Source organism: Geotrypetes seraphini, chromosome 2, assembly GCF_902459505.1.
Source record: "Geotrypetes seraphini chromosome 2, aGeoSer1.1, whole genome shotgun sequence".
NCBI classification, from domain to species: Eukaryota; Metazoa; Chordata; class Amphibia; order Gymnophiona; family Dermophiidae; genus Geotrypetes; species Geotrypetes seraphini.
The window spans coordinates 280,430,051-280,456,995 of NC_047085.1; the positions used below are offsets into that span (position 1 = coordinate 280,430,051).

Consider the following 26,945-nt stretch of genomic DNA (forward strand, 5'->3'; position numbering starts at 1 on the left):
AGTTGGAAGGAGGAATGAGACAGTAGTGGAGAGCATGTTGGGGTCAGTAGATTGAAGATTCCTAAATGTATGGGTAGTGATTGGCTGGGTTTTGGGGGAAGGGTAATGAATTGTGAAGGTTAGCAGATGATGCTCAGTTGAGATGCAGAATTCAGTGGTAGAGCAGTTGAAGGAGAAGACAAGGTCTAGACTGGCCTTTCTGGTGCATAGGTGTGGTGGAACACAGCTGGAGATTGTATGATGATGTTAGATTGAGAAACCTGGATGTATGGGAATCAGAGGGGTCTTCAGCATGGATGTTGAAGTCGCCGAGGATGGGGGAGGGAAAGAAGGGTTCAAGAAAGGAGGAGAGCCAGGAGTCAAAGTCAGTGAGGAAGGAGGAGAAGGACTTATTAGGGGGTCGATAAATAACTACTACTCTGAGAAGCATATAGACAGACTTCAAAGGAAGGAGAATAGTGAGACTGAGGCAGAAGAACATAAGAACTGCCATCTCTGGATCAGACCTTAGGTCCATCAAGTCCGGTGATCCGCTCACGCGGAGGCCCATCCAGGAGTAACCTGGCAAAAATTTAGTCACCTATATCTTTCTATGCATCTTTCGAGGAGATGTGCATCTGACTTGCCCTTAAATCCTAGAATGGTGGGTTCTGCAGCAATCTCCACCGGGCTAGCATTACAGGCATCCACCACTCGCTGTGTGAAGTAGAACTTCCTGGCATTTGTCCTGGGCTTGTCTCCCCTCAGCTTCAGTCCATGACCTCTTGTCACATTTGACATCGTAAATAACTTTTTATCCTGCTCTATTTTGTTGATTCCTTTTATTATTTTAAAAGTCTCAATCAGATCCCCTCGCAGTCTCCTCTTCTCAAGGGAGAACAGTCCCAGTTTTCTAAGTCGTTCTTTGTAGTTCAAGTTCGCCATACCTTTTACCAGCTTTGTTGCTCGTCTCTACACCCTCTCCAGCCCTTCTTTAGGTAGGGAGATCAGTGTTGGACACAGTATTCCAAGTATGGTTTGACCATTGCTCTATAAAGCGGCATTATGACCCTCTCCGATCTACTCATGATTCCCTTCTTTATCATGCCCAACATTCTATTTGCTTTCTTTGCTGCCGCCGCACATTGTGCTAATGGTTTCAGGGTCCTATCTATCAGTACCCCCAGGTCCTTTTCTCGTTCACTCTTACCCAGGGTTACACCTGACATGCTATACTCGTGCTCCTTGTTCTTTCTGCCCAAATGCATTACCTTGCATTTTTCCACATTAAACTTCATCTGCCATTTCTCTGCCCATCTCTCTAACTGGCTCAAATCTCTCTGTAGTTCCTTGCAGTCCTTTTGTGATCTGATTGCCCGACATAACTTCGTGTCGTCTGCAAACTTGATGATTTCACTGGACGTTCCTTCTTCTAGGTTGTTGATGAAAATATTAAATATGATGGACCCAAGAACCGAGCCCTGGGGCACACCGCTAATCACTTTCTCCCAGTCTGAGAGCTTCCCATTTATACCCACCCTCTGCATTCTGATTTCCAGCCATTTGCCTATCCACCTTAGTATGTCTCCCTCTATTCCGTGGCTTTGTAATTTTCTGAGAAGTCTTTTGTGTGGAACTTTGTCGAACACTTTCTGGAAGTCCAAGTATATTATGTCCACTGGCTCCCCGTTATTGATTTGTTTGTTTACTGTTTCAAAGAATTGTAGTAAATTCGTCAAGCATAACTTCCCTTTCCTGAAGCCATGCTGATTGGCTCTCATCAGGCCGTGTGTATCCAAGTGCCGGACTTTGCTATCTTTAATCAGTGCTTCAACCATCTTTGCAGGGACAGACGTAAGACTCACCAGTCTGTAGTTGCCCGGTTCTCTTCTTGATCCTTTTTTGAAAATTGGGGTGACGTCGCTATCTTCCAGTCGTCCGTTATCTGTCCAGTTCTAATTGACAGGTTAGCAAGATTTTGCAATAGTTCTCCGATTTCTACCTTCACTTCCGTTAATACTCTCGGGTGAATTCCATCCGGTCCATGGGATTTGTCACTTTTAAATTTGTCGATCTGGTAGTATATCTGGTCCAAATCCACTTCTACTGTGGTGAGGCTGTCTCCTATTTCTCCCTTGAACACTTTCACTGTTTCAGGTATTGAAGTAATGTCTTCCTTCGTAAAGACAGATGCAAAAAAGGAATTTAGTCTGTCTGCACGGATTGATATTTACAAGATGGTGAGAGTAAGAGTCCAACAACTCTTCCATGGACATCTGGATGAGGTGTGTGTGAGAAAAGGTTCCCTCCATGACATAGAGCAGCAGCTGAAGATTAATTTAGTAGAACTACTATCTGTTAAGAACTATTACTTAATTAGCAATCTGAGGGTTAAGATTTCCGAATCCTAGAGATATTAAATATAAAACAATACACTCCATATCTTTTCCATATCTAGCAGCAAAGTAGTAGAACTCTCTTCCAATACAACTAAGAACCATCCCCTCCTATGACAGTTTCCGTAAAGGCCTGAAGACCTACTTGTTTGCAAGATATCTCATTCTCACTAACACATGATTTTCCAAAGGTTTTAAAACCTATTTGTCTGCAAATATCTTTCTCCTTCACTCTAATAAATGAGCAGATGTACTATGTTTTGATTTTAATGTTAAATTTTAATGTTTTGATTCTAATGTAAGATTATCATTTTTATTTTAATGTAAGAATTGTAATTCCTGGAGATAAGCCAGCCTCTTACTAATTTATAAATCGCATTGAACTCCTATTGGGATATATTAGCGATTCATAAATACTTATGTAATGTGCCACACTTCCACTCACTGACTTTGTTCTACATACCTCTTAGCCACTCTGGTTTTTGGGATATCCACAAGAATGTACATGAGAGAGATTTGTATGCACTACTCCATTTCTTTGCAAAATCTATCATGCATACTCATTTTGGATTCACTAGCTAGGATCTTGGTCTTCACTTACAGTCCTCGAGGGCTGCCAAAAAATCAGGTATTCAGGATATTCCTAATGAATATGCATGAAAGAGATTTGCACATTTACTACATCATTGTGTGCAAATCTCTCATAAGAAAATAGGAAGAGCCCTACTGTGTCTGACTAACGGTCCATCCAGCCCAGTATCCCATCTCTATGGACAGCAATCCAAGTCAGAAGCACCTGGCAAAAACCCAAACAGCAGCAGCATTCCATGCCACCGATCCAGGGCAAGCAGCAGCTCCCCCTACAGCACATCATGGACCTTTCCTCCAGGAACCTGTCCAAACCCTTCTCAAAACCAGCCACACTACCCATTCCCACCATATTCTCTAGCAATGTGTTCCAGAGCTTAACCATTCTCTGAGTGAAAAAATCTCTCTTCCTATTGGTTTCAAAAGTATTACTCTGTAACTTCGAGTGTCCCCCAGTCTTTGCAAATCCTGATGCAGTAAAAAACTGATCCACCCGTACCCGCTCTACTCCACTCAGGATTCTGTAAACTTCAATCACATTTCCCCTCAGCTGTCTCCCCTCCAAGCTGAAGAGCCCCAACCTCCCTAGTCTCCCGTCATGCGAGAGGAGTTCCATCCCCCCTCATCATCCTAGTCACTTTCCCACGAACCCTCTCCAGTGCCACTATATCCTTCCTGAGACATGGAGACCAGAACCAAACTCAACACTCAAGGTGAGGTCGCAACATTGAGCGACACAGAGGCACCATAACATTCCTAATCTTGTTTGCCATCCCTTTTCTAATAATTCAGATATTCGAGCCTTCTCTCATATATCTCTCTGTGCAATCCCAATATCATTTTCATCACCATCCGCTGGACCGCATCAAGTCTTCTCACATCCTTAGCAAGATACAGCTTCCAGAACTGAGCACACTATTCCAAGTGAGGCCTCACCAGTGACTTGTACAGGGGCAGTAGCACCTCGGTTTTTTTGCTAGTGATTCCTCTCTCTATGCAGCCCAGCATCCTTCTGGCTATGGCCACCACTTTGAGCACCTCAAGGCTGTGAAACAATGTGACATACACTATCACACCAAGGTCCATCTCCCAGTACAGCTGCTTTGGATATTTACTCCCCAAGTACAGCACACTACACTTCTTCACATTAAATTTTAACTGCCATACTTCTCATGTATATTCATTACACTAACCGAGACTGTTATATTTCAATAGCTCTCAATAACAATATATAAATTCAACATAAAAAGAGCTATACTTACAAACTAGTTATAATTTCATAAATATTTAATCATTTATCACATATTTTAAAAAATTTCAATATCATAATTTTATATAATATATACATACATAAAAGCCCACCCAATCACCGAATCACTTAAACTTCATGAAATGTTCATTCTATCAGTAAAGTGCTATTTTAAATACACAAGGTTCTTTTCTGTGCCAATTTTCACTTTCTTTACTCTTCAATCAGTTGTTCATAATATCTCCTCTAATCTTGTCACATCAGTCCAGCCTGATCATTAGAGACAGTTCTGTGTTTCACCCTAAGGCGTCATCAGGAGCTTAAGACTGAAGCAGGCTCCATTTCTTCATAATCACTACAATACATAATACCAAATTTATACCCACACACAACCTTACAAATTACTTAATAAATCAAAATCAATCAAAATAAACCTCTGACCATAGTATTCAAAAGAATCATAATCATACCTGACACTTCATTATATTCTTTTCCCTGGTAGCAAACAGGAACGAGAAATCCAAACCAGAACCACTCTCCAGCTCAACCAAAGGCCAAACTCAATTTCCTTCTACTAGCTCATTTCCTATTCCCTCTTTATAAGCCACATACACCTGCCCCTAATTAAAGCAAATGCCACTCAACCTCTTTGTTTAACCCAAGAGGCTCAACTGTCCCCAAGAGTGGATTAATTTTTGCTCTTTTCTTAATAATAACTCTGAAATATTACCACCACGAACCAATTGAATAGTAAGCAATACCACAAACCTCAAATCATCCACCGTATGTTTTAACTGAACCCAGTGAGCAATCAACGGGAGATCAGTTTTCTCTAACCGCAGATTGCTCACATGCTGAGCAATTCGCTATTTAATTTTTTTCTTAGTCTGACCTAAGTACCATAATCCACACGGGCATACTATTCCATACACAACCTGACTCGTACTACAATCTGTCCGGTCGCGCAAATAAAATACTTAACCACTATTAGGGATATCAACTTTGTCAACCTGTACTGCATACCGATAGTACACACACCCATTCCACTTTTGATGCCCTCCTCCATTCACTCTCCTTTCATAGTTCTTATTAGACAACAACTCCCAGAGATTATGTCCCTGAGTGTAAGCAAACCTCGGCACATCCTGAAGACCCTCATGAAGACTCAGGATGTGCCAGTGTTGCCTTATCACCTGTCTCAATTGACAGGACTGAGTAGAATAGGGAAAGAGTATATGTCGGACATCCTTCCTCAACACCATTCCTCTCTTTTTTCAACATTAACCACCTTCTATCAGAGTGTTTAGCTCTCTTAAACGCACGCTTGATTACTCTCTGGGAATAACCCCTTTGACTGAAACATAGAAAAATGACGGCAGATAAGGGCCATAGCCCATCAAGTCTGCCCACTCCACAGACCCACCCCCCTAGTCTGCTCTCCTGGAGATCCCGCTCCTAATGACCCATCCTTAACTCCACCCTCTTAGGGATCCAACATGGGCATCCCATTTACCCTTAAAATCTGGCATGCTGTTGGCCTCGATTACCTGTATCGGAAGCTTGTTCCAATGATCAACCACTCTTTCGGTGAAGAAATACTTTCTGGTGTCACCATGAAATTTCCCACCCCTGAGTTTAAGTGGATGCCCTCTTGTGGCTGAGGGTCCTTGGAGAAGGAAAATATCTTCTTCCACCTCGATACATCCGGTGATGTATTTAAATGTCTCAATCATGTCTCCCGCAATTTGTTCAGCCTTTCTTTATATGAGAGATCCTTGAGCCCCGAGACCATCCTGGTGGCCATCCGCTGAATCGACTCTGCTCTTAGCACATCTTTACGTTAATGTGGCCTCCAGAATTGCACACAGTATTCCAGATGTGGTCTCACCATGGTTCTGTATAACAGCATGATGACCTCAGGCTTCCGGCTGACGAAACTTCTGCGGATACAACCTAACATTTGTCTTGCCTTAGATGAAGCCTTCTCCACTTGATTGGCAGCTTTCATATCTGCACTGATGATCACTCCCAAATCTCGTTCTGTTACAATCCTAGCTAAGGTCTCACCATTTAAGGTGTAAGTTCTGCACGGATTCCTACTGCCGAGGTGCGTGACCTTGCATCTCTTGGCGTTGAAGCCCAGCTGCCAGGTAGATGACCAGCGTTCCAACAAAAACAGGTCATGCATCATACTATCGTGTAAATCGGAGCCGCTCACAATGTTACGTAGTTTGGCGGCGGCGGCGAATAGTGTTATTTTACCTTGAAGCCCCTGAGTCAGGTCCCTTATGAATAAGTTGAAAAGGAGAGGGCCCAAGACTGAGCCCTGCAGTACTCCACTTGTCACTTCTGACATTTTAGAGAGGGTACCGTTAACCACCACCCTCTGAAGTCTACCACTTAGCCAGTCCTTGACCCATGCAGTTAGCGTTTCTCCCAACCCCATCGATTTCATCTTGCTCAATAGCCTACGTTGAGGGATGCTATCGAAAGCTTTACTGAAGTCTAGGTATACTACATCTAGGGATTCTCCCAAGTCCAGCTTTCTTGTTACCCAGTCAAAGAAGCTGATGAGATTGGATTGGCAGGACCTACCCTTGGTAAATCCATGTTGACTGGGATCCCATAGAAACAATCAGTCATCAACTGAGACTGTGAAAGAAATTCTACCAACCCACTACACACACGCTTGACCCTCAAAAACTGTCCTTCAAAGATCTAGGATGGTAACTATTATAATGAAGGACAGTGTTCCGGTCGGTAGGCGAGAGACAAGGTGAATTCCCCTTGAGAATGAGTGTTCTGAATATCAAGAAACTGGATAGTCATAGGAGACTTCATAGCATGAAATGATATATTGGGGTCACACTTATTTAAATACAGTCAAACCTCGGTTTGTGAGTAACGCGGTTTGCGTGTGTTTTGCAAGACGAGCAAAACACTCAAGCAAACTTTAACTCGCAAAACGAGCGTTGACTTGATCAACGAGCGCGTTATCCCCCCCCTGGTGGCCCACCCCTCAAACCCTTACCTCCAGCTGGCAAACAGCACGCACCAACCCATGCCGGCACTACCGCCTTGCAATCTACTCCTGACATTGCTGCCTGGATGTCCCTGGGCGAGGAGAGTTGTGCAAAGGTCCTCCCTCTAGCCCTGATTGAAGGCATCTCAGTTCCTTCTGCTACTTCGTAGCTCTAAAACACGAGCTCCCCCCCCTTGCCTCGTTTTCTTCAGCCCTGACACCCTGTTACTATCGCCTCCTGTGTGGAGCTGCCAATGCCTGGTGAAAGGCAATCAGTGCGGAATGTGGCCTTGAGGTGAGAGACCAGTGATAGCGGGAAACCAGAACGAGATGGGCCCGTGAAGTGGGACCGGAACCTAGAGCAATAACGGGCACTGTGAAGTGATAATGGAATTTTAACACTCTTGGAGCGGCTGAGGGCTGAGAGGGTGCCTGTACGGAGGAGCAGGCCTTGAGGTGAGAGCGGGAGTGCGAGAAAAGGGAAAGATGGTCTATGGGGATTGAAAGAGAGGGGAGTACATATGCTGGGTTGGAGAGGAGAGGGGAAAAGAGGGAAAAGTGTTAGACCACAAGAAGACATAGGCCTGTTTTTGCAATGTGGAACGAATCATCCAAGTTTCCATTAATTGCTAAGGGGAAACTCGCTTTGATATATGAGCACTCTGGATTACGAGTATGCTTCTGGAATGAATTATGCTCTAGAGAATGACATGGTGGCAGTTTACCCGCGGCTACCGCATTTAGCCGCAGGTAACCCGCCAAAACGGGGAAAGAAAAATAGCAGTCACTGCGGGGACGGAGACAAGGCCATTCACCGCCCCGTGGAGCAGTGAATGGTCTTGTCTCCGCAGTGAGGTATCAAGGATCGTGCAGTCCCCGCAGCTCCTGCCCGCCCGATGGATCTTAGCCGGCTCCCTCCCTTCACCTCACCTTAGTTTGCAGGTTTTTCTTTTTGGCGACCTGCATGCTTTCAAAGAGCCGCACTCACAGGGCTGCTAAGTGTTCAATCTTCTGCTCTGACGCAACCGGAAACAGGAAGTTGCAGCAGAGCAGAAGATTGAACAGTGAGCAGCCAGCGACGGGCAGGTTCCGGCCCGGGAGGCCGATGGGATCAGGTCAAGCGCCCCGAGGAAAATGGCCTCAGTGTGAGAGTGACGGGCGCCCCTCCCCCCATGGATCCGCTCCCCCTCCCCAGAAGAATGCCTACGCCCGGCTCGTGCAGCAGCACCACAGCCCCCGCTTCAGGTTCTTCTTGAACCACATCGCCGACATAATGCACTTGCGCCCCGAAGGAGGAGCCGGACGCGGCCCCCAGCAAAGGCCCTGCGCCGGCCAAAAGGAGAGGAGAGGACGAGTCGAGGAAAGCCGGGCTGCTCATCGTCGTCGACGCTTCGGGCAGCAGAGTCGTGTTCAGTTGCACAGACGAAGAGCAGGGCGGCAAAGTGCTACCGAGAAGAAAGAGCGCCGAGAAAGAGGGCAGGTTGGCCAAGGAGCAGCCTCGCCCCGCTTCCTTGCTCTCCAATTCAAGGTGAGGCCTTTGGCCCCTGCGCTGGCAAGACTAAGCATGAGAAATCAGTGCTAGGAAGTGGAGAGTGGGGGAAATGATGTGGTTTCAATGGGTGAAAACTCCTTTGAGCTTGGGCTGGTGAAGGAAATGCTGGCACAGGAAGTAGAGGGTTCCTTTGCAAGTAAACTTCCTTAGACAATGGCATCCTAAGTTCACAACCACCCCGGGTGCTTTCTCCCTATCTGCTCCTCATCAACTAGCCCTGGTCTTAGCTGTGGATGATATCTCCTTCAATTTATTTATCCCACTAATACCAAAGAAGGTTCAAGGTGAGGAAGGTAGATAGGCCACACGAGAGGAACTGAAGGGTGGTAGAAAGGAACAGATGGTAAAGGAGGGAGGGAAGGGTGGTGGTGGAAATGAATAGAACAGACATTGAAGGAGGGTGAAGGGAAAGAAGACAGATGCCAGACTATGAGGGAGCGGAGGGAAGAAGATGGGTGCTAGACCAATTGGGGGGGGGGTGAAGGGAGAGGCACAGTAACAGCAAATGGAAGACGCAGAGAGAAGACACACAGTGGATGGAAGGAATTGAATGAGAAGATGTGGAAAGCAGAAACCAGACAACAAAGGTAGAAAAAGAAAATTCTATTTATTTATTTATTTTTTGCTTTACGATAAAGTAGTATATTAGTTGTGTTGATAAAAATTTATAAACAAAGCAGAACAACTCTTTCTCTAGTTCAGCAGCCAGAACTTTGATTTATAAGAAAGGAATAAGCTAATTACATTACTAAGGCTTATATGTATGCAGCGGGGACGGTGACGGGGCGGTGAATGGGATGGCAGTGACGGGGCGGTGAAAGGGATGGCGGTGACGGTGACGGGGCGGTGAAAGGAATGGCGGTGACGGGGCGGTGCAGAGGATGGTGGGCCGGGGACGGGGCGGTGACGGGGACAGATTTTTTCCCCGTGTCATTCTCTATTATGCTCGCAAACCAAGGTACCACTGTATTGCAAAAAAGATTTCAACAATACTTCATCAGCAGACCATATTAAGAGAATATCATCTATGAAGCTTTTCCAGCTTACAATATTACTACTAAATCATACAAAAAGAACACAAGGGCATCAAAAGAATGGTATGACGCCGAATTATTAGCCCTCAAACAAGATCTCAGAAAACTGGAAAGAGTATGGCAAAAAACAGACAAAGTGGAAGATAAAATTAAATGGAAACAAAAAATGAAAAATTACAAGAATCGGATCAAAGAAAAGCGTTATAACTGTTATGCACAGAAAATAGGAACAACCAATACAAATAGTAGAGAACTATTCAAACTAGTAAGCAAAATAACAGACACCACACAGATACTATAGAACCATCACGATCAAATCCCAGAGGTCTCCACCCTAGCCAACCACTTTAGGAAAAAAATCACCGACCTCAGAGCCTCAATACCCCCTCCTCCACCCAATCTTGAATTCAACCTCAAAACGCAGAGTAGTGAATCCAAAGGCGATATGAGCTGGAACCACTTCGAGCCCCCAGATTGGAATAACTTCCTTGCACTCTTCAACAAATACTCCAAATCAAATTGTCTACTAGATGAATGTCCGTCTAAGATCATGCAAGATGCAATACCAGAATTTAAGAGGGACCTATTTAACTGGGCAACTTACTCTCTCAAAAACGGAACCTACCTGGAAAATATGGGACACATCCTAATCACACCCATACCCAAAGACCAGAAGATCTCGCTCACACTGGCGTCCAACTACAGACCCCCTTTTTCACCAAAATGCAGGAAGGGCTGGTCAACTTGGAATTAGTAAATCACTTAGATAAGTACTCTCTCCTAAATGACCACCAATCTGGATTCAGAATAGGATTCAGCACCGAGACAGTCCTAGGCTCTCTCCTTAACCACCTATATGACCTTTACAATCAAGGTTCCAGCGCCTTGATCCTACAGTTAGACTTCAGCAGTGCTTTCGATCTCGTGGACCACGAAACTATGCTTAGGTGCCTCGACGAAATGGGAATATCAGGAAGAGTATGGACCTGGTTCCAAGGTTTCCTAACCAAACGATCTTATCAAGTGGTCCATGAAGGAAATTACTCTGAACCCTGGAAAAGCCCCTCGGGAGTCCCACAAGGATCCCCCCTATCTCCTACCTTGTTCAATATATACATCTCTTCTCTAGGCCACCTTTTACAAAAGCTTAACCTAACTTATTATATATACGCAGACGACATCTCCATACTAATACCAATAACAAATGTGACCTCAACCAACTCAAAACATATCTCCTCCATCATGCTCGAAATAGAAAAATGGACTTTAAACTTCAAACTGAAATTAAACTCAGAAAAGACAAAGATTTTCCTTGCTAGCCCAAACGAGAAAATCTCTGCAACTACAATATATGTAAACGGCCATGATCACTCAATACTAAAAACCATAAAAATACTGGGAGTCACCCTGGATACCCACCTGACCCTGACCGAGCACATAAACTCAGTGACTAAAAAATGCTTCTTCATTCTTTGGAAACTGAAAACCATAAAAAATACTTCCTTCAGAATATTGGTACAATCACTGATTTTATCCACCCTGGACTACTGTAACATTGTCTACTTGGGAATATCTAAAAAAAATGTGAGAAAACTGAGAATAGTTCAAAATACGGCCATCCGTCTAATATTCGGACTAAAGAAGAGCGATCATGTTAGTCCATTCTACAAACTCCTTCATTGGTTACCAATTGAAGCACGAATTCTATTCAAATTCTCCTGCCTCTGCTATAAACTAATCTGGGGACTGGCCCCCAGCTACCTACTACCTCACTTCGAATTCCACTCCTCTATTAGGCCTACCAGAAACCGTAACCTCTTTACCTACCCAAATATCATAGGCTGTAGATATCGCACCTTCTTTGATAGAACATTCAAATTCCAAGCAGGTAGACTGCAAACTTGGACAGGCTACTTCACTGATGCCGCCAGAGAATCATATAGTATCTTTAGGAAAGAACTAAAAACCACCTTGTTTAAGAAATTTATAACCTAACCAGACTTCTCCCCTAAAATCGGAGCCTCCTCCCATCCCAAGGAGTCCGTCTACCCTCTTCTGCCAAAATTTCTATCTTTAATTGTTACCAGTTTTTCCCACTGGTGCCCGTCCTTCGTTCAAATGTACCAAGTTAACAACTTACTTCTCATCAACATCTTATGTTATCTTTTTCACCTTCGCAGTCTTGCACCTTTGTAACTCAAAGCGCAATCTCCTTTCTCTTCTCCTACTTATGCTCTGAATATCGTCGACTGTATAATGCTACTCATTGTGAAACCGTGTAATACACAGACCCTGTAACTCTCCTGTTACTATCACTAGATGTTCAATGCTATACTCTAATTCGCTGTCTGTACAGTTTCTCTTCATTGTAAACCGCCTAGAAGTCGCAAGATTGTTGGTGGTATATAAGAATAAAGTTATTATTATTAAACTGGCTGCCATTCACAAACTGCTGCTCAAACTGAGCCATATAAAGACAGGCAACTGATGGGGGCCACTGTGGCACCCATCACTACCCCTTTTATCTGTAAATAATACAGGTCAGCAAAGATGAAATGATTGCACTTGATGATCAATGTACTAAACTCTTTCAACAAATCTTTTTGCCCCCCAGATAATTCCATAGAGTCAATCAATTTCATGCAACAATTCAATCACCTGTTGCTGGGGGATATTCGTATATAGTGCATTAACATCAAGCATGACCAGTATTACAGGACTATCAACTTTAACGCTATCCAGTACCTTGATCCTAAGGTGCCATTTATTTATTGTGTCCCAAAAGTTCTCCCCCCGGATGGCATATTGTATCTAGTATCTCTCTTTCAACCTCTATCACAATATCTTGATTTTCATTTACAAGATTTAGGGCTCCTTTTACAAAGGTGCGTTAGGGCCTTAACGCGCGGAATAGTGTGCGCGCTAGCCGCTACCGCCTTCTCTTGAGCAGGCAGTAGTTTTTCGGCTAGCACGCACTAATCCAGTGCGTGCACTAAAAACGCTAGCGCACCTTTGTAAAAGGAGCCCTTAGTTCATCAGATTCCCTCATTCATTGAGGATTTGAGTCATCTGATCAAGGTATTTAAAACTGTGCCTAGTTCTAGTAAAACGTTCTCATCACTTGCTGAAGACCTTCACTAAGTATAAAACTCCAATTCTATAATTTTATCTACTACTGTACTGTAGATTTAGCAGTTGAGGATCACTTCCAGTTCCCAGTAAAACGCTTGTATCTCTAAGAATAAAGGCAGAATCTTGTAAAATATTTGTATCAAAATGTAACTACTTAGAAGAGGCATGTCTGTTGTTTTGTGATTTGCTTCTTTCCCCATCTGTTAGAACACATTGAGGTGAGGGGGTGTTTACATGAAGAATACTGTATTATGGTTCTGTTTTCTATAAATTGGTGAATAAATAACAGACCCTGAATGATATTCTGTATTTTTACACATTGAAGACATGCCGTATTGAAAGTCTCCTTTTTGAGGGCTACTTGTATGTAATTCCTGGCATGCTCAAGCTTTATGTGTTATTAGTTGTGACCTGCACAAGATTCTAGAGAAGACAAGCACAGCTTTATCTGCATTTACTTAAATAAAATTCTCTCATTAAAAAAAAACAAAAAACAACCCAGCACTTTATTGAATTTTAAGTGATTCGGGTGATTGGAAGTCTGGGGTGGCTAAGATTCTATGTATGTATTATATAAAATTATGATATCTAAAAAAAATTTTATATGTGATAGTGCAATATATAAGTATAATAAATGATTAAATATTTATGAAATTATGACTAGTTTCTGGGTATAGCTCTTTTTATGTATATTCATTAGGGATATCTTGAAAATCTGATCTGTTAGTAGTTTTCGAGGGCTGGGAATCAAGAGTTGCTTCAGGATTAGCTTGAGAAATACTGCTCTAATGAGTCTAGAATGCTTTTATAGGATGTGTTCTCTAACTTGCCATTTTGCAAAATTATTTTTGGTCTTTGTAACAGAGAAGCCATTTGTGATTATTTCCTTAATCAGTCACCTAAACTTATAAAAACTCTTAAGCTAAACAGTGGTTAAGCTCAGTAAAGTCTGTTGATTTTTTTCAGCTATGGGGAGCATCATTCTGAAGTATGAACCAGACCTGCAGTAAGTACTTAAGTTTTGTATAAAGGCTAACGTAGTAATAATGTTTTGGGTTTGACACTATTCTCAGCCTGATTATGTATGGAGTCTCTTGTATTACTAATGGAGAAGAGGACATTAACTCATAGACTGACTCGGAATGAGGGAGGGGGGATGGGTTGGGAGGGTGGGTGGGGGGGGGTTGGGTTGGAGAATTTTGATATTATGATTATAAGTGATCATCTTCAGGATATGGGGGCGATTGGGTCCAGATATATCTGTTTGGTTCTCTTTACATGTGAAATTGGGAGCAATTACTCGACTGGTTGTACTTGGGCTGGTTCTAAGTTTCACGTTGCTGTCCTGGGTTAGGCTGGAAGCCTGGGATGGTGCATTAAGGCCGCAGTCATATTTGTCTGACAGATTCCTTCCTTATCTCACCAGACTATAGCTAATACATTGCGAATTATATCTTGGAATGTATCAGGCATTACTTCCCCTATAAAAAGAACTGAAATTTTAAATCAGTTGAAACGGCATAGGGTCGATATAGCCTGCCTGCAGGAAACCCGCCTGACAGATGTCGAACACTCTAAATTGAGAAGATTTTGGGTGGGCGCACTTTATGCTGCTTCTTCACCACAGAAGCGGACAGGTTTAGCGATCTTAATACGTAAACCCTTGCCCTATACTGCTAGAGTGGTAGAATGTGATCCACAGGGACGATATGTGTTATTCGGCGGTGGGCACATACTCGTTTTACCTTCTAAATGTGTATGCTACCAATACATATGACCACTCCTTTTTTGAAGGTCTTACAGTTATGTTGCTAGAGCGGGTGATGGACCCGGTATTCCTTGCAGGAGACTTTAATCAAGTCATGGACCCGAGTTGTGATCGCTCCTCTCCGGGGCATTGTAAAGGGGGAGCAAAAACAAGGGGTATCCCATATCTTTGTGCCAACTTGGATTTGGTGGACCCCTGGCATTTATTGCACACAACTGAAAGGGACTATATACATCGCTCATGCGCGCATGGAACACTTTCTAGAATAGATTATATTCTCACCATGAGCAGGGCCTTTTTAAATGTAGATTCTGCGGTTATAGGCCCTGCAGTAATTTCGGATCATGCTTTGATTTGGATAGAGGTGAATGCTGGCTCAGGCCTCCGAGGTCCAACACGCTGGCGATTTCCTAGCTACTTGTTTTCTGACGATCATTTTAAATCATACTTAACAACTAAATGGGAAGAACACCTAGAGTTTAATGGTCAGCATTGTCAAAACCCCGCCTTGTTTTGGAGTACTGCAAAGGTGTTCCTTAGAGGAGATTGCATAGCATACATTATAGCTCGAAATCAACATTTGTCAAGGGGAATAGTCTGTTTAGAGCAAGAATTAGCAGAAGCAAAAAGACAATACGCACAACAACCGACGCATACTCTTAAGGAACACTTAATCTCAGTGGAAACGACCCTTAATTCTTACATACATGAGCGTACAGTCAAGATGTTGTTATATTAGAAGTTTAAATACCATCGCTATGGGAATCGCTCAGGGAAACTCTTGGTGCAGTTGACTAAACAGGCACGGGGGCCACGCTATGTGTCTAGTCTAAGAGACTGAAGCATTCTGCTGAACAGATAGCACAGATATTTCATGATCATTTTCAGGGTATCTATGGTTGACAGGACTCGGGGGATAAGTCTCTTATTAGGGACTATTTGGAAGATTCTGGCATCTCTCTGATGTTGGACTGGGATGTAGAGATTTTAAACACATCCATCACTCCCAAAGAATTGCAAAAGGGAATTCAGCTCCAAAGAAACTATTCTGCCCCTGGGCCAGATGGTTTAACAGCAGAATTCTATAAGATGTTATCAGTGCAGATTGGGCCCTTTTTGCATGAGTATTATACTCAGGCGATACAGGATGAGCAATTTCCGGTGGGAGCTACTGAAGCCTTAATAACATTGATATTGAAACCAGGGAAAGAGAGTGCTGCCCCCCGAGTCCTATCAACCCATTTCTCTTTTAAATGTGGATATTAAAATTCTGTATAAATTTTAGCCGATAGACTTGCTATCCTCCTTCCGAACATTATCACCTCGAATCAGGTGGGCTTTGTGAGAGGTAGACAGTGAGTGCATAATGTCCGTAAAGCAATATTAAAATTGGCTCATAAACAATCCCAAAATATACCCCTGTTGTAACTTAGTTTAGATGCAGCACAAGCTTTTGACCAAGTAAATTGGACATATTTATTTGAGGTGCTGGATTATATGGGGCTGACCGGTTGGTATGTCAGAGCATTGTATTCGACACCAAGGGCAAGGTTGCTGGTTAACGAGATCATCACGGAACCCATCTTGATAGAAAGGGGTACCAGACAGGGTTGTCCCTTGTCTCCCCTGCTTTTCTTGCTTTATTTAGAACCTTTCCTTCGCACTGTATCTCAAGACCGCGATATAACTGGAGTTGACTTTGCAGACCACTCAATAAAAGTATTAGCTTTTGCAGATGATTTATTATTTACTCTAACTAATCCCTGTCACTCTATTCCCCACCTTATGCAAGCTCTGGATGAATTCCAATTTTATTCGGGATTTTCCTTAAATTACCAGAAATCTATAGCTTTGGCCAGCCCGATTGCATTACATCAGTCATGGGAGGGGGACTTTCCTTTTACATGGGCTACTGCCTCTGTTAAATATTTGGGGATTTGGATTCCTAGAGATCTTCAGACACTCTACAATGACAATATTTCACCCCTACTGCATGATACTCTGCAAAGCTTGCAAAATTGGTCTACCTTCCCCCTTTCAGTGGCGGGACGGGTGGCCTTATATAATATGGTGCTTTTTCCAAAACGCTTTCAGGTGCTCCCTCTGTTGTTATCTTATACTCTCAATGCACACCTCACCAAGAGCCTACAATGTTTTTTATGGGGGGGCAAACGACCTCGCATGCAGTTTATTAGGATGTGTCTGCCTAGGGACAGGGGAGGGTATGGTTTATTGAATATTCCCTGGTATACCCTGGCCTGCCAGATGAGACATATTAATGATTGGTTTAGAGCAGGGGTGCCCAATAAGTTGATCGACCGGTCGATCGGGAAGGCAACGCGAGTCGAAAGCGGAGCCCATCCCGGGTTCCGTGATAGACTCGTGTTGCCGTCCAATCGACCGGACGATCAGCCTTCCTCTCCCCAAGGTTCCCCACCGGTCATCACTTCACGTACACTCATTCTCGCTGCGCCCTTCCTTGCCCGACTGCCAGAACCCGTCTTCTGACTGGGGGATGATGTCACTTCCTTCGGGAGAAGGCGAGAGGGAGGTCTAGGGAAGTCATGACCCTGGAGAGCTGAGCGCCGGCTGCCCCTGGCGGAATCGACAAGCCAGACTGGAGAAAGGCGGTCGGGAGCAGGAGGTGCTCTGCCCCAAAATGCCGGAGCTGCTGCTGCTGCTCTGACGTCTTGAGCCTGAAAATGGGAAGTTGAGCTGGTTCCTATGGGGGGGGGGGGGGCTATGCATTCTTTTAAGTGTTGTGCTATAAAGAGACTGGAACGGCTCTCATGGAAGACTGGCTTTTTTTCTTTTCCTCGGCCCTGGATGTCCGGAGATTTGGGCCTGCAGAAGCCTCACGCTGACCAGCATTCCTCTCCCCGACGTCAATTCTGACATCGGAGAGGAATTTCTGGGCCAGCCAATCACTGCCTGGCTGGCCCGGAACTTCCTCTCCGACATCAGAATTGAAGGGGAGCAGAATGCTGGTCAGTGCAGGGCTTCTGAATGGAGAGCTTGGGGGCGGTGGCTTGGAGGCCTGTTCCCCGGTGGCGACAGCAAACCTAGTGGCTTGGGGGAGGGCAGGGAGAAATAAACAAAGGGGGCAGGCAGGGAGATAGAAAGAAAAAGGGAACAGGGAGACAGAAAGAAAGTGGGCATGGAGAGAGAGAGAAAGAAAGAACAGGAGGCAGGGAGAAAGAAAGAAAAAGTTGGGGGAGAGAATGAGGTGGAAGAGAGAAAGCATATAGGAGGCTGAAAGAAGGGAAGAAATATTGGATGCAGGAGTGGGCTGAAGTCAGAAGATGTCAGAAGAAGTGCAGCCAGAGTGAAGTGAGAAGAAGTCAGAAGAAGAAAGTGCAACCAGAGACTCATGAAATCACCAAACAAAAGTAGGAAAAATGATTTTATTTTCAATTTAGTGATCAAAATGTGTCTGTTTTGAGAATTTATATCTGCTGTCTATATTTTGCACTATGGCTCCCTTTTACTAAACCGCAATAGTGGTTTTTAGCGCAGGGAGCCTATGAGCGTCGAGAGAGGCATGGGGCATTCAGCACAACTCCCTGCGCTAAAAACTGCTATGTGGTTTAGTAAAATGGGAGGGGCTATATTTGTCTATTTTTGTATGGTTGTTATTGAGGTGACATTGCATAGAGTCATCTGCCTTGACCTCTTTGAAAAAAACCCGGAATATGAATGATAATTAACATTTTCTCTGCCTTTCAGTGTGCTTTGTGGGGGTTTTTTAAAATTTTATTGTTGGTAGATCATTTTGACTTGGTCATTTTAAAAGTAGCTCGCAAGCCCAAAAAGTGTGGGCACCCCTGGTTTAGAGGTACTTCTTATTTTTCCGCCACCCCATCTTTGTTAGCTCCTTACCATATCAGTTATTTCTTATATGTCTCTGACCCGACGCTACGCCCAGTGGTGGCACAATACCCTATATTTGCTCCAGCTCGGCGGACATGGCAATGGGTATGTAAATCTGCTAAGTTGTCTTCTGGGGTCTCTATGTATTTGCCCATCCAGGGCAATTGTTCCTTTCCGCCTGGATTACAAAATGTTTCCTTTAAAAGATGGGATACGAAAGGATTACGATATATTTTTCAATTGTTCTCGGATGAAGGACGGATGGCTATGTCGTACGTTTGACTTACCAGAAACAGACATTTTTGCTTATTATCAGGTACGACATTATATTCACTCTTTACCAGCAGAACACTTAACAGAGGACAGCTGGGAAGTACTTTCTGAACTTTTTAGTCTCTCAGCGCAACAGAGGATACCACTTCGCTTTCACCTTCTAAGCCTCAGGGACTGCCAACCGGGGCCGAATTTGGACATTTTGGCAGCGTCCTGGGCAGAAGATTTGCAATGCTCTTTGACAGCACAGCAAGTACGAGTGTTAAAAAATATCAAGAAGGTATCCCCTAATGTTACCCACTGGGAACTACAATTGAAGATTGTTTTGAGACTATATATATCACCTGAGCGAGCATCCCGGATGGGAATCACTCCCTACCATAATTGTCCAAAATGTGCTCAAGTGCATGCATTCTTGGGACACATGCTCTGGACTTGTCCAAGTTTATGCCAGAACTGCAAAATATGGATTCTGCAGTTCTGGCATAAACTTGGACAATATACTACAACTATCTGGGGCAGGCGATGAACTCCTATGCCAAGAGCACTATTTGGCTATTATAAAATAGCACCGCCAAAACCTAAAGGGATGACAGCCTTTGTGACAAGAGTGTTACTGCTAGGGAAAAAAGCTATATTGACTAACTGGTTGTCCCAGGATCCGCCCTCTTATAGTCAATGGAGATCCTTAATGATTGTACAGGCCTCTTTGGAGAGGAGACAGGTTGGCGATCTGGACCGTGGTCCAGGCGGACGCTTCTTTCAGACTTACATGCTCGCAGTAGATTGTTGAATTTGTGAAGATGACCACATGCTTCCTGAGATGTTACTGGACTCTATTTTTATACATGTGGGGAGGAGGGGGGGTTGGGGGGGAATGGTTTGTACACATGTGGGTGAATTTGATGAACATTTTTGTATTTTTTTTTTGCACTTTGTTGGAAATTTAATAAAAATATTTGAACATACCTCATAGACTGAAATTAAATTCAGATAAAACTAAATTATCCCAGGACAAGCAGGCAGGTATTCTCACAAGTGGGTGACGTGATCCAACGGAGCCCTGATGCAGTCGCCTCACAAGCAGTCTTGCTTGAAGAAACTCGAAGTTTTAAGTCACCCGCACCACGCATGCACGAGTGCCTTCCTGCCCAACACAGGGCGCGTCTCCTCAGTTCTTACTTTTCCGCGGAGCCGAGAAGTCAGTCTTCGACTCTCTGCACAAAGTTTTCTTCACTTGTGCCTTCTAAGTCCGCGGTTCTGGGTTTATTTTCTCATAATCGCTGATTTTCATCATGTTTTATTGTTTTCAAAAAAAAAAAAATTTCTTCCATCAGTTCGACCGGGCAGGCCACGTGGCCGCAGCTCCGCAGCTTCGATCTTGCGGTGGAGCTTTTCCGGCCTATGTCCCAGCCTGCTACCGGTTTTAAAAAGTGTTCCAAGTGCCAGCGCGCGATTTCACTGACGGACCCTCATCGACGCTGTCTTCGGTGTCTCGGGCCTCAACACCTCCCGAAATCGTGCCAGCCTGTGCTTTCAAGCATCGTTGCATCTTGTGGGAGTCGCTGTTCAGCATGGAGTCTTCGAGGGAGCTTTCGTCATCGAAGGGCCCTTCACCTTTACCATCGGCCTCTCCCGAGGCTACTCAGGCTTCCACATCTTCGACTCCGAGCCTCATCAAACCTGCTTCGTTTGTCCCGGCTCAGTCTTTGACGTAGGCTGCGGTGCCTTCCTCTGTCTCCTCAGGTCAGATTGCGCAGCAGCCCATTCCCCCAGTAGTGCTCAAGGTGCCCAAGGCTTCTCTCACACTGCCTCGAGGGAGCACGAAGCCTGTGCAGGTGGTACCGTTGGAGACGCGGATCCATCCTTGCCGGCTTCGTTCCAGACCTTGCTTGAGAAGCAATTCATCTTGAGAAGCAATTCATCTAGCTCTTTACCACGATGGGGCCGAAGCTTCTCTCTCAAATCCAGCCTGGGCACGCGGAGGCCTCCCGCGAGGTCGAGACGCCTCCGGTGCCTCAGTAGTACGCACACTCTCTACAGGGAGCAGAGTCTCTGCGAGTGTCTGGTCTGGCATCGATGCATGCATCGCAAGGAGCAGAGTCTTTGCCCATGCCTCCATTGGAACCGATTCACTCGATGCAAGGAGTAGATTCTTTGCGAGTGCCTCCATTGGAACCTATCCACTTGATGCATTGGCTCGAGCCTTTGCGAGTGCCTCGAGGTGCTTCCAGCCATCCTCCTCTGCTTCGATCCACCGCTTCCAGCCCCATCCACTCTCTGGGGGCCTCAGTGAAGACACACTCGTCTCGTCTATCGAGGCCTGCTTCCAAGCATAGCTCGCACCATCGATCGAGGCATTCGTCCAGGCATGCCTCGCCTCATCGGAAGCAGCCTTTTCTTCAGTATTCACCACCAGCTACTTCACCTCCTCCTATGCCGGAGCTCAAGGACACGATGGGATCTTTTCCCCACCTAGATCCCCGTCCTCATTGGATCAGGAGGCCTCGACGTCCTTGAGCCCATCTCGAGGCCCTGCTTTGGCTGACCAGCTGTCGTTTTCCTCTTTTCTCCGTCAGATGGCAGCTGATCTGGATATCCAACTGGACACTGGGTCCAAATTCTCGAAGGAGTATCTCGAGACGATGCATCTCCCTCAACCTCCTGCTGAATCCCTCAAGCTTCCCCTTCATAAGCTGCTGGATCAGACCTTTGTCCGCTGCCTGGAGACTCCCTATTCCATCCCCGCTGTTCCGAGCAAATTGGATGCCAGGTACCGTACAGTTCATCATAAGGGGTTTGACGGTGCCCAGCTCTCTCATCAATCCCTGTTGATGAAGGCTTCATTGAAGCGGTCTCACCCCTCCCAGGTATATGCCACTGTTCCACCTGGCAGGGAGGGCAAGACAATGGACAGGTTTTGCAGGAGAATTTACCAGAACTCTATGATGACATCCAGAGTTCTCAACTACAATTTCCATTTTATTACTTATTTTGAGTTTTTCCTGTCCATCCTTCCTAAGTTCATGGCCTCTTTGGATCCTCGGGCCCACTTTGAGTTCCAAGAAGTCCTGGCCTCGTTGTCCCAGCTCCGTTTGCACCTGATGCAGTCCTCGTACGATGCCTTTGAGTTATCTGCTCGGGCTACTACTTGCTCAGTAGCCATGTGACGGCTTGCGTGGCTCTGGACCATCGATATGGACCCCAATCTGCAGGACAGGCTGGCTAATGTACCGTGTGCTGGTACCGACCTCTTCGATGAGTCCATCGAAGCGGCGACCAAGAAGCTGTCGGACCACGAGAAGTCTTTTCAATCGATTCTCCATCCGAAGCCCAAGCCAGCTCCTTCTCGTCCCTCACGCCCGCCTTTGATGGCCAGGACCCTTTTTCCTTCATTGGAATCGGGCTGACGTAGCATCGATCCCCGGTAAGTCTTTCTTTCTAGGTGCGTTACCTCGGTAACGCCACCGGCTGAGTCTCAGGCATTCCAGGCATCGAATGCAGTCGTGCCAGCCTCTACGAGACCTTCGAAGCGTGCCTCCTTTCATGGGAATACTCATCCTCGAGGTTGCCCTTTATGGAGCGCACTGCTGCACCTTCATTACCAATTTCATTGGTACGGTGCCAACTTCCGACCCTCGATGGACTTCGGTGTGCCTCGATGTCGACTGAGGCTTCGTGCCTCGACGTCGACTGAGGCCTTGTGCCTCGACGTCGACTGTGGCTTGGTGCCTCGACATCGTCTGAGGCTTTGTGCCTAGACTTATCCAAAATACAGCTATTAAACTAATATATAACGCTAAGAAATATGACCACGTCACGCCATTATTGATTGATTCTCACTGGCTCCCTATCAATCATCGCATCCTTTTTAAGCTCATGCTGCTAATATTTAAAACCCTAACCTATAATGAACCTCAATTCATAGCCAGAATGTTAATACCCCATAAGACAATACGTCCACTCAGGTCATCCTTCCAAAATCTCTTATCTATACCCTCTTTGAAAATAGTAAGCACGAGAAGATCCGATATGTTCTCTGTAATGGGCCTCCAATGGTGGAATTCATTACCACATTATATTAAAAATGAAAAAGACCTCTCCTCCTTTAAAAAATTGTTAAAATCTTATCTTTTTAAAGATGCTTATAATACTTGAACTTTAGATTTGCTTAATATTTTTAAATTTTAACTTTCCCATTTCCTTTTGTTCTTTTCCTTTTTTGTTTTTCTTCTAAATAGAATTGTAATTTTTCCCCCCTTCCTCCCAACTCAAGTTTGTCTTGTCTCTAAGAATTTTGTCATTTGGTTTGTCCTTTTTGTAATTCACACTTTTCTTTTAATAATTTTGTACATCGCTTAGCAAACCGATTAAGCGATCCATCAAATTCTAATAAACTTGTAATTTGTAGACGTCGACTGAGGCTTGGTGCCTCAACGTCGTCTGAGGCTTTATGCCTAGACGTCAACTGTGGCTTGGTGCCTCGACGTCGACTGTGGCTTGGTGCCTCGACATCGCCTGAGGCCTTGTGCCTCAATGTAGACTGCGGCTTTGTGCCTCGACATCGTCTGAGGCTTTGTGCTTCGACTTTCTGCCTCGACGTCGACTGAGGCTTGGTGTCTCGACGTCGACTGATGCTTTGTACCTTCGACGTCGGCTGCGGCCGTGTGCTCCGGGTCGCCTGAGGCTTGTGCTTCGACATCACCTGAAGCTTGTGCCTCGACGTCGACTGAGGCTGGGGGGTCTTGTCGTCAACTGGAGCTCTGTGCCTCGTTGTTGACTGAGGCTTCGTGACTTGACGTCGTCTGGGGCTTTGTGCCCTTTGGTTGACTGTGGCCTTGTGCCGCAACGTCGTTGGGGACTTTATACCTCGGCATCGGCTGAGGCTTTGGGCCTCGGCGTCGACTGCGGTTTTGTGCCCCGGTATCGACGGGGGTTTAATGCCTCGACATCGCCTGGTGCTCTGTGCCTCGACGTCTCCGGCTCCTGTTCGAGCGGTTCCCCGCTTTCTCTTCGGTTCATTCCGGGCAGACGTGCCGGAATCTTGTAGTACGGAGTTTGGTCTCCTGGAGGAGACTCTCTCCCTGCTTCGGCTCTATTGCTCCCATGTGTCGTCTCGCTTGGCGCAGAGTGTGGCTGGGGATCCGAACCTCCAGGATCATCTCGCCACTTTTACTTGCGTGAGTACTGCGCTTCTTGAGGCCTCTCTTGCGGTGGCCACTAACCATCTCTCAGAATGCGACCGGTCCTTCGCCTATCGGGACGCCTTCAGCTGAATCCCTTCTGCTTTGGCGGTTTGGACTCCCTCTCCGGAGGGGCCCTCCGGATACCTTTCCTGTGTTATCTCGGCCTCCTTCGCAGTGGCCGCAATAGCTGCAGCGGCGCCGGGTTACGGTCCAGCCTCCGACTTCGGCGACTCCTGGCCGTCTTTTTTACTATTCTCACATAGCCTCCGGGCTGCTCTCCTTCTGGGGATTCCTCTCCTCCCTTCGGGAGGGGTGTCTCCTTCGTGTCTACGCACCGGGGGGTATAGCCTCGCCTCTGTTGGTTGGGCGTTCCCATCATCCCATCTGCGTCTGGTCCTGGCCCTTCGTGACCTGCACTAGTTTCTAGTCCGGGAGCAGTTCAGCCTCTGTCCGCCCCAGTCTCGGGAGTCCATCGGGACGGACCTGAACCCAGTTTGTCTGCGCTTCTTCTTGTCTCAGCCTCAGGGGGAGGCCCTTGTTCGTTTATGCCGGAAGGTGGCCCCTCTGTCCTCGGTCTGCCTCCGGTCTTTTCTGCCTCTGCCTCGGCAGGCCACCCGTCTGCGCCTGAGTCAGCTGGTGTCTCAGCGGTCTTCGGTCTCGGCTGAGCAGATGATGATCCATTTGGGACAATGGGTTTCCACGGTTCATGTCCCGCCATTCTCCTGGTTTCATCTTCCTGTTCCCCACTGGACCCGAGCGTCTCAGTGGTGGCAGGATCGGGATCCCGCTTCCCAGCACATTGCGGTGCCTCCCTCCTTGAAACGCTTGCTTCGTTGGTGGGCCACCTCTTCGTATCAGAAGGTTCTGATGATGGACTCCTCTGCATAGGCTTAGGGGTACACCTCGACGGCCTTCGGACTCAGGGTCTTTGGTCGAGTGCGGACCGTCGCTGCCACATCAACCTGCTGAAGCTCCAGGCCATTTACAATGCTGTGGTGGATTTTCGTTCTTGGTTGCAGGATTGCAGTGGCCTGGTTCGTACAAACATCCAGGTGGCAATGTATTCTGTGACCAAGCCAAGGGGTACAGGTTCCCTGTCCCTTTGCAGGGAAGCCCTTCGTCATTGGCAGGGGGCGTTATACCACAACCTCTTTCTTCGGACGGTGTATTTCCAGGGCGAGTAGCATTGTCTGGTGGACACGTTGAGTCGCTTTTTTCAGCCGCATGAATGGTCGCTCCATTCTCAGACTCTGCGGCAGGTGGTTGTTAAGTGGGGAACTCCACAGGTAGTTCTGTTCTCTTCACCCCTCACTCATTGGTTGCCTTGATACTGCTCAAGGATGTTCTCCCGGGTTCGCCTCGAGGCGGATGCTTTCCTTCTCGATTGGACGGGCAGGTTCCTCTATGCGTTCCTTCCCTTTTCTCTGATTCTCAGGTCTTTGGTACACCTCCTATCGGTCTGCGCCACCATGATCTTGATGGCTCTTCTGTGGCCTCGGCAGCCGTGGTTCTCCCTGCTCCTCCAGCTCAGTGTTAGGGAGCCTCTGCTTCTACCTGTGTTTCCTTCTCTGCTGTCTCAGTGTTGAGGTTTTCTGTTGCATCCCAATCTGCAGTCTCTACACTTATCAGCTTGGTTCCTCGCCACATGCCTCCCTCCTTCTGTTTCTCTCAGTCGGTGGGGATGTTCTCGAGGCCTCGCGGAAGAGCTCCACTCGGCAATACTATTCCCAGAAATGGTCCAGATTTAATGCGTGGTGTGCTGAGCACCGCATGAAACATAGAAACATAGAAATAGGCGGCAGATAAGGGCCACAGCTCATCTAGTCTGCCCACCCTAATGACCCTCCCCTACCTTTGCCTAGTGAATAGAACCCACGTGTCGATCCTATTTGGCCTTAAAATCAGGCACGCTGCTGGCCTCAATCACCTGCAGTGGAAGACTATTCCAACGATCAACCACCCTTTCAGTGAAAAATAATTTCCTGGTGTCACCTCGTAGTTTCCCGCCTCTGATTTTCCACGGATGCCCTCTTGTTGCCGTGGGTCCCTTGAAAAAGAAGATATCTTCTTCCGCTTTGATGCGGCCCGTGAGATACTTGAACGTCTCGATCATGTCCCCCCTCTCTCTGCGCTCCTCGAGTGAGTATAGCTGCAGTTTGTCTAACCGTTCTTCGTACGGGAGATCTTTGAGTCCCGAGACCATCCGGGTGGCCATTCTCTGAACCGACTCCAATCTCAGCACATCTTTGCGATAATGTGGCCTCCAGAATTGCACACAGTATTCCAGTTGGGACCTCACCATGGATCTATACAATGGCATAATGACTTCCGGCTGACGAAACCCCTGCGTATGCAACCTAGGATCTGTCTTGCCTTGGATGAGGCTTGCTCCACCTGACTGGCAGCCTTCATGTCCTCACTGACGATAACCCCCAAGTCCCGTTCTGCTACCGTTCTTGTTAGGATCTCACCATTAAGGGTATAAGTCTTGTATGGATTATGGTTGCCTAGGTGCATGACTTTGCATTTTTTGGCATTGAAGCTAAGTTGCTAGGTCCTAGACCAGCGCTCCAGTAGGAGTAGGTCGTGCATCATGTTGTCGGGCATTGAATCTTCGTCCATTGTGCATTTGCCCACTACATTACTTAGTTTGGCGTCATCGGCGAATAATGCTATTTTACCTCGAAGCCCTTCTGCCAAGTCTCTTATAAAGATGTTGAATAGGGTCGGTCCCAAGACAGAGCCCTGTGGCACTCCACTGATCACCTCCATCATTTCTGAGGGGGTGCCGTTCACCACTACCCTTTGAAGCCTACCACCAAGCCAGTTCCTAACCCATTTTGTCAATGTGTCACCTAATCCTATAGAACTCATCTTGCTCAGCAACCTGCGGTGT

The 26,945-nt window shown here is 46.1% G+C and overlaps 1 protein-coding gene across 3 annotated transcripts in view; it reads left to right on the forward strand.

The window, feature by feature from the left end:
- NSUN2 (NOP2/Sun RNA methyltransferase 2) overlaps positions 1-26,945 on the forward strand; it is a 922,747-nt gene that overhangs the window by 809,475 nt on the left and 86,327 nt on the right. For all 3 annotated transcript variants that reach the window (XM_033929740.1, XM_033929738.1, XM_033929739.1), the window contains one exon: positions 13,919-13,958. In XM_033929740.1, the coding sequence (XP_033785631.1) occupies positions 13,919-13,958 (40 nt within the window). The remainder of the gene's footprint in view (positions 1-13,918; positions 13,959-26,945) is intronic.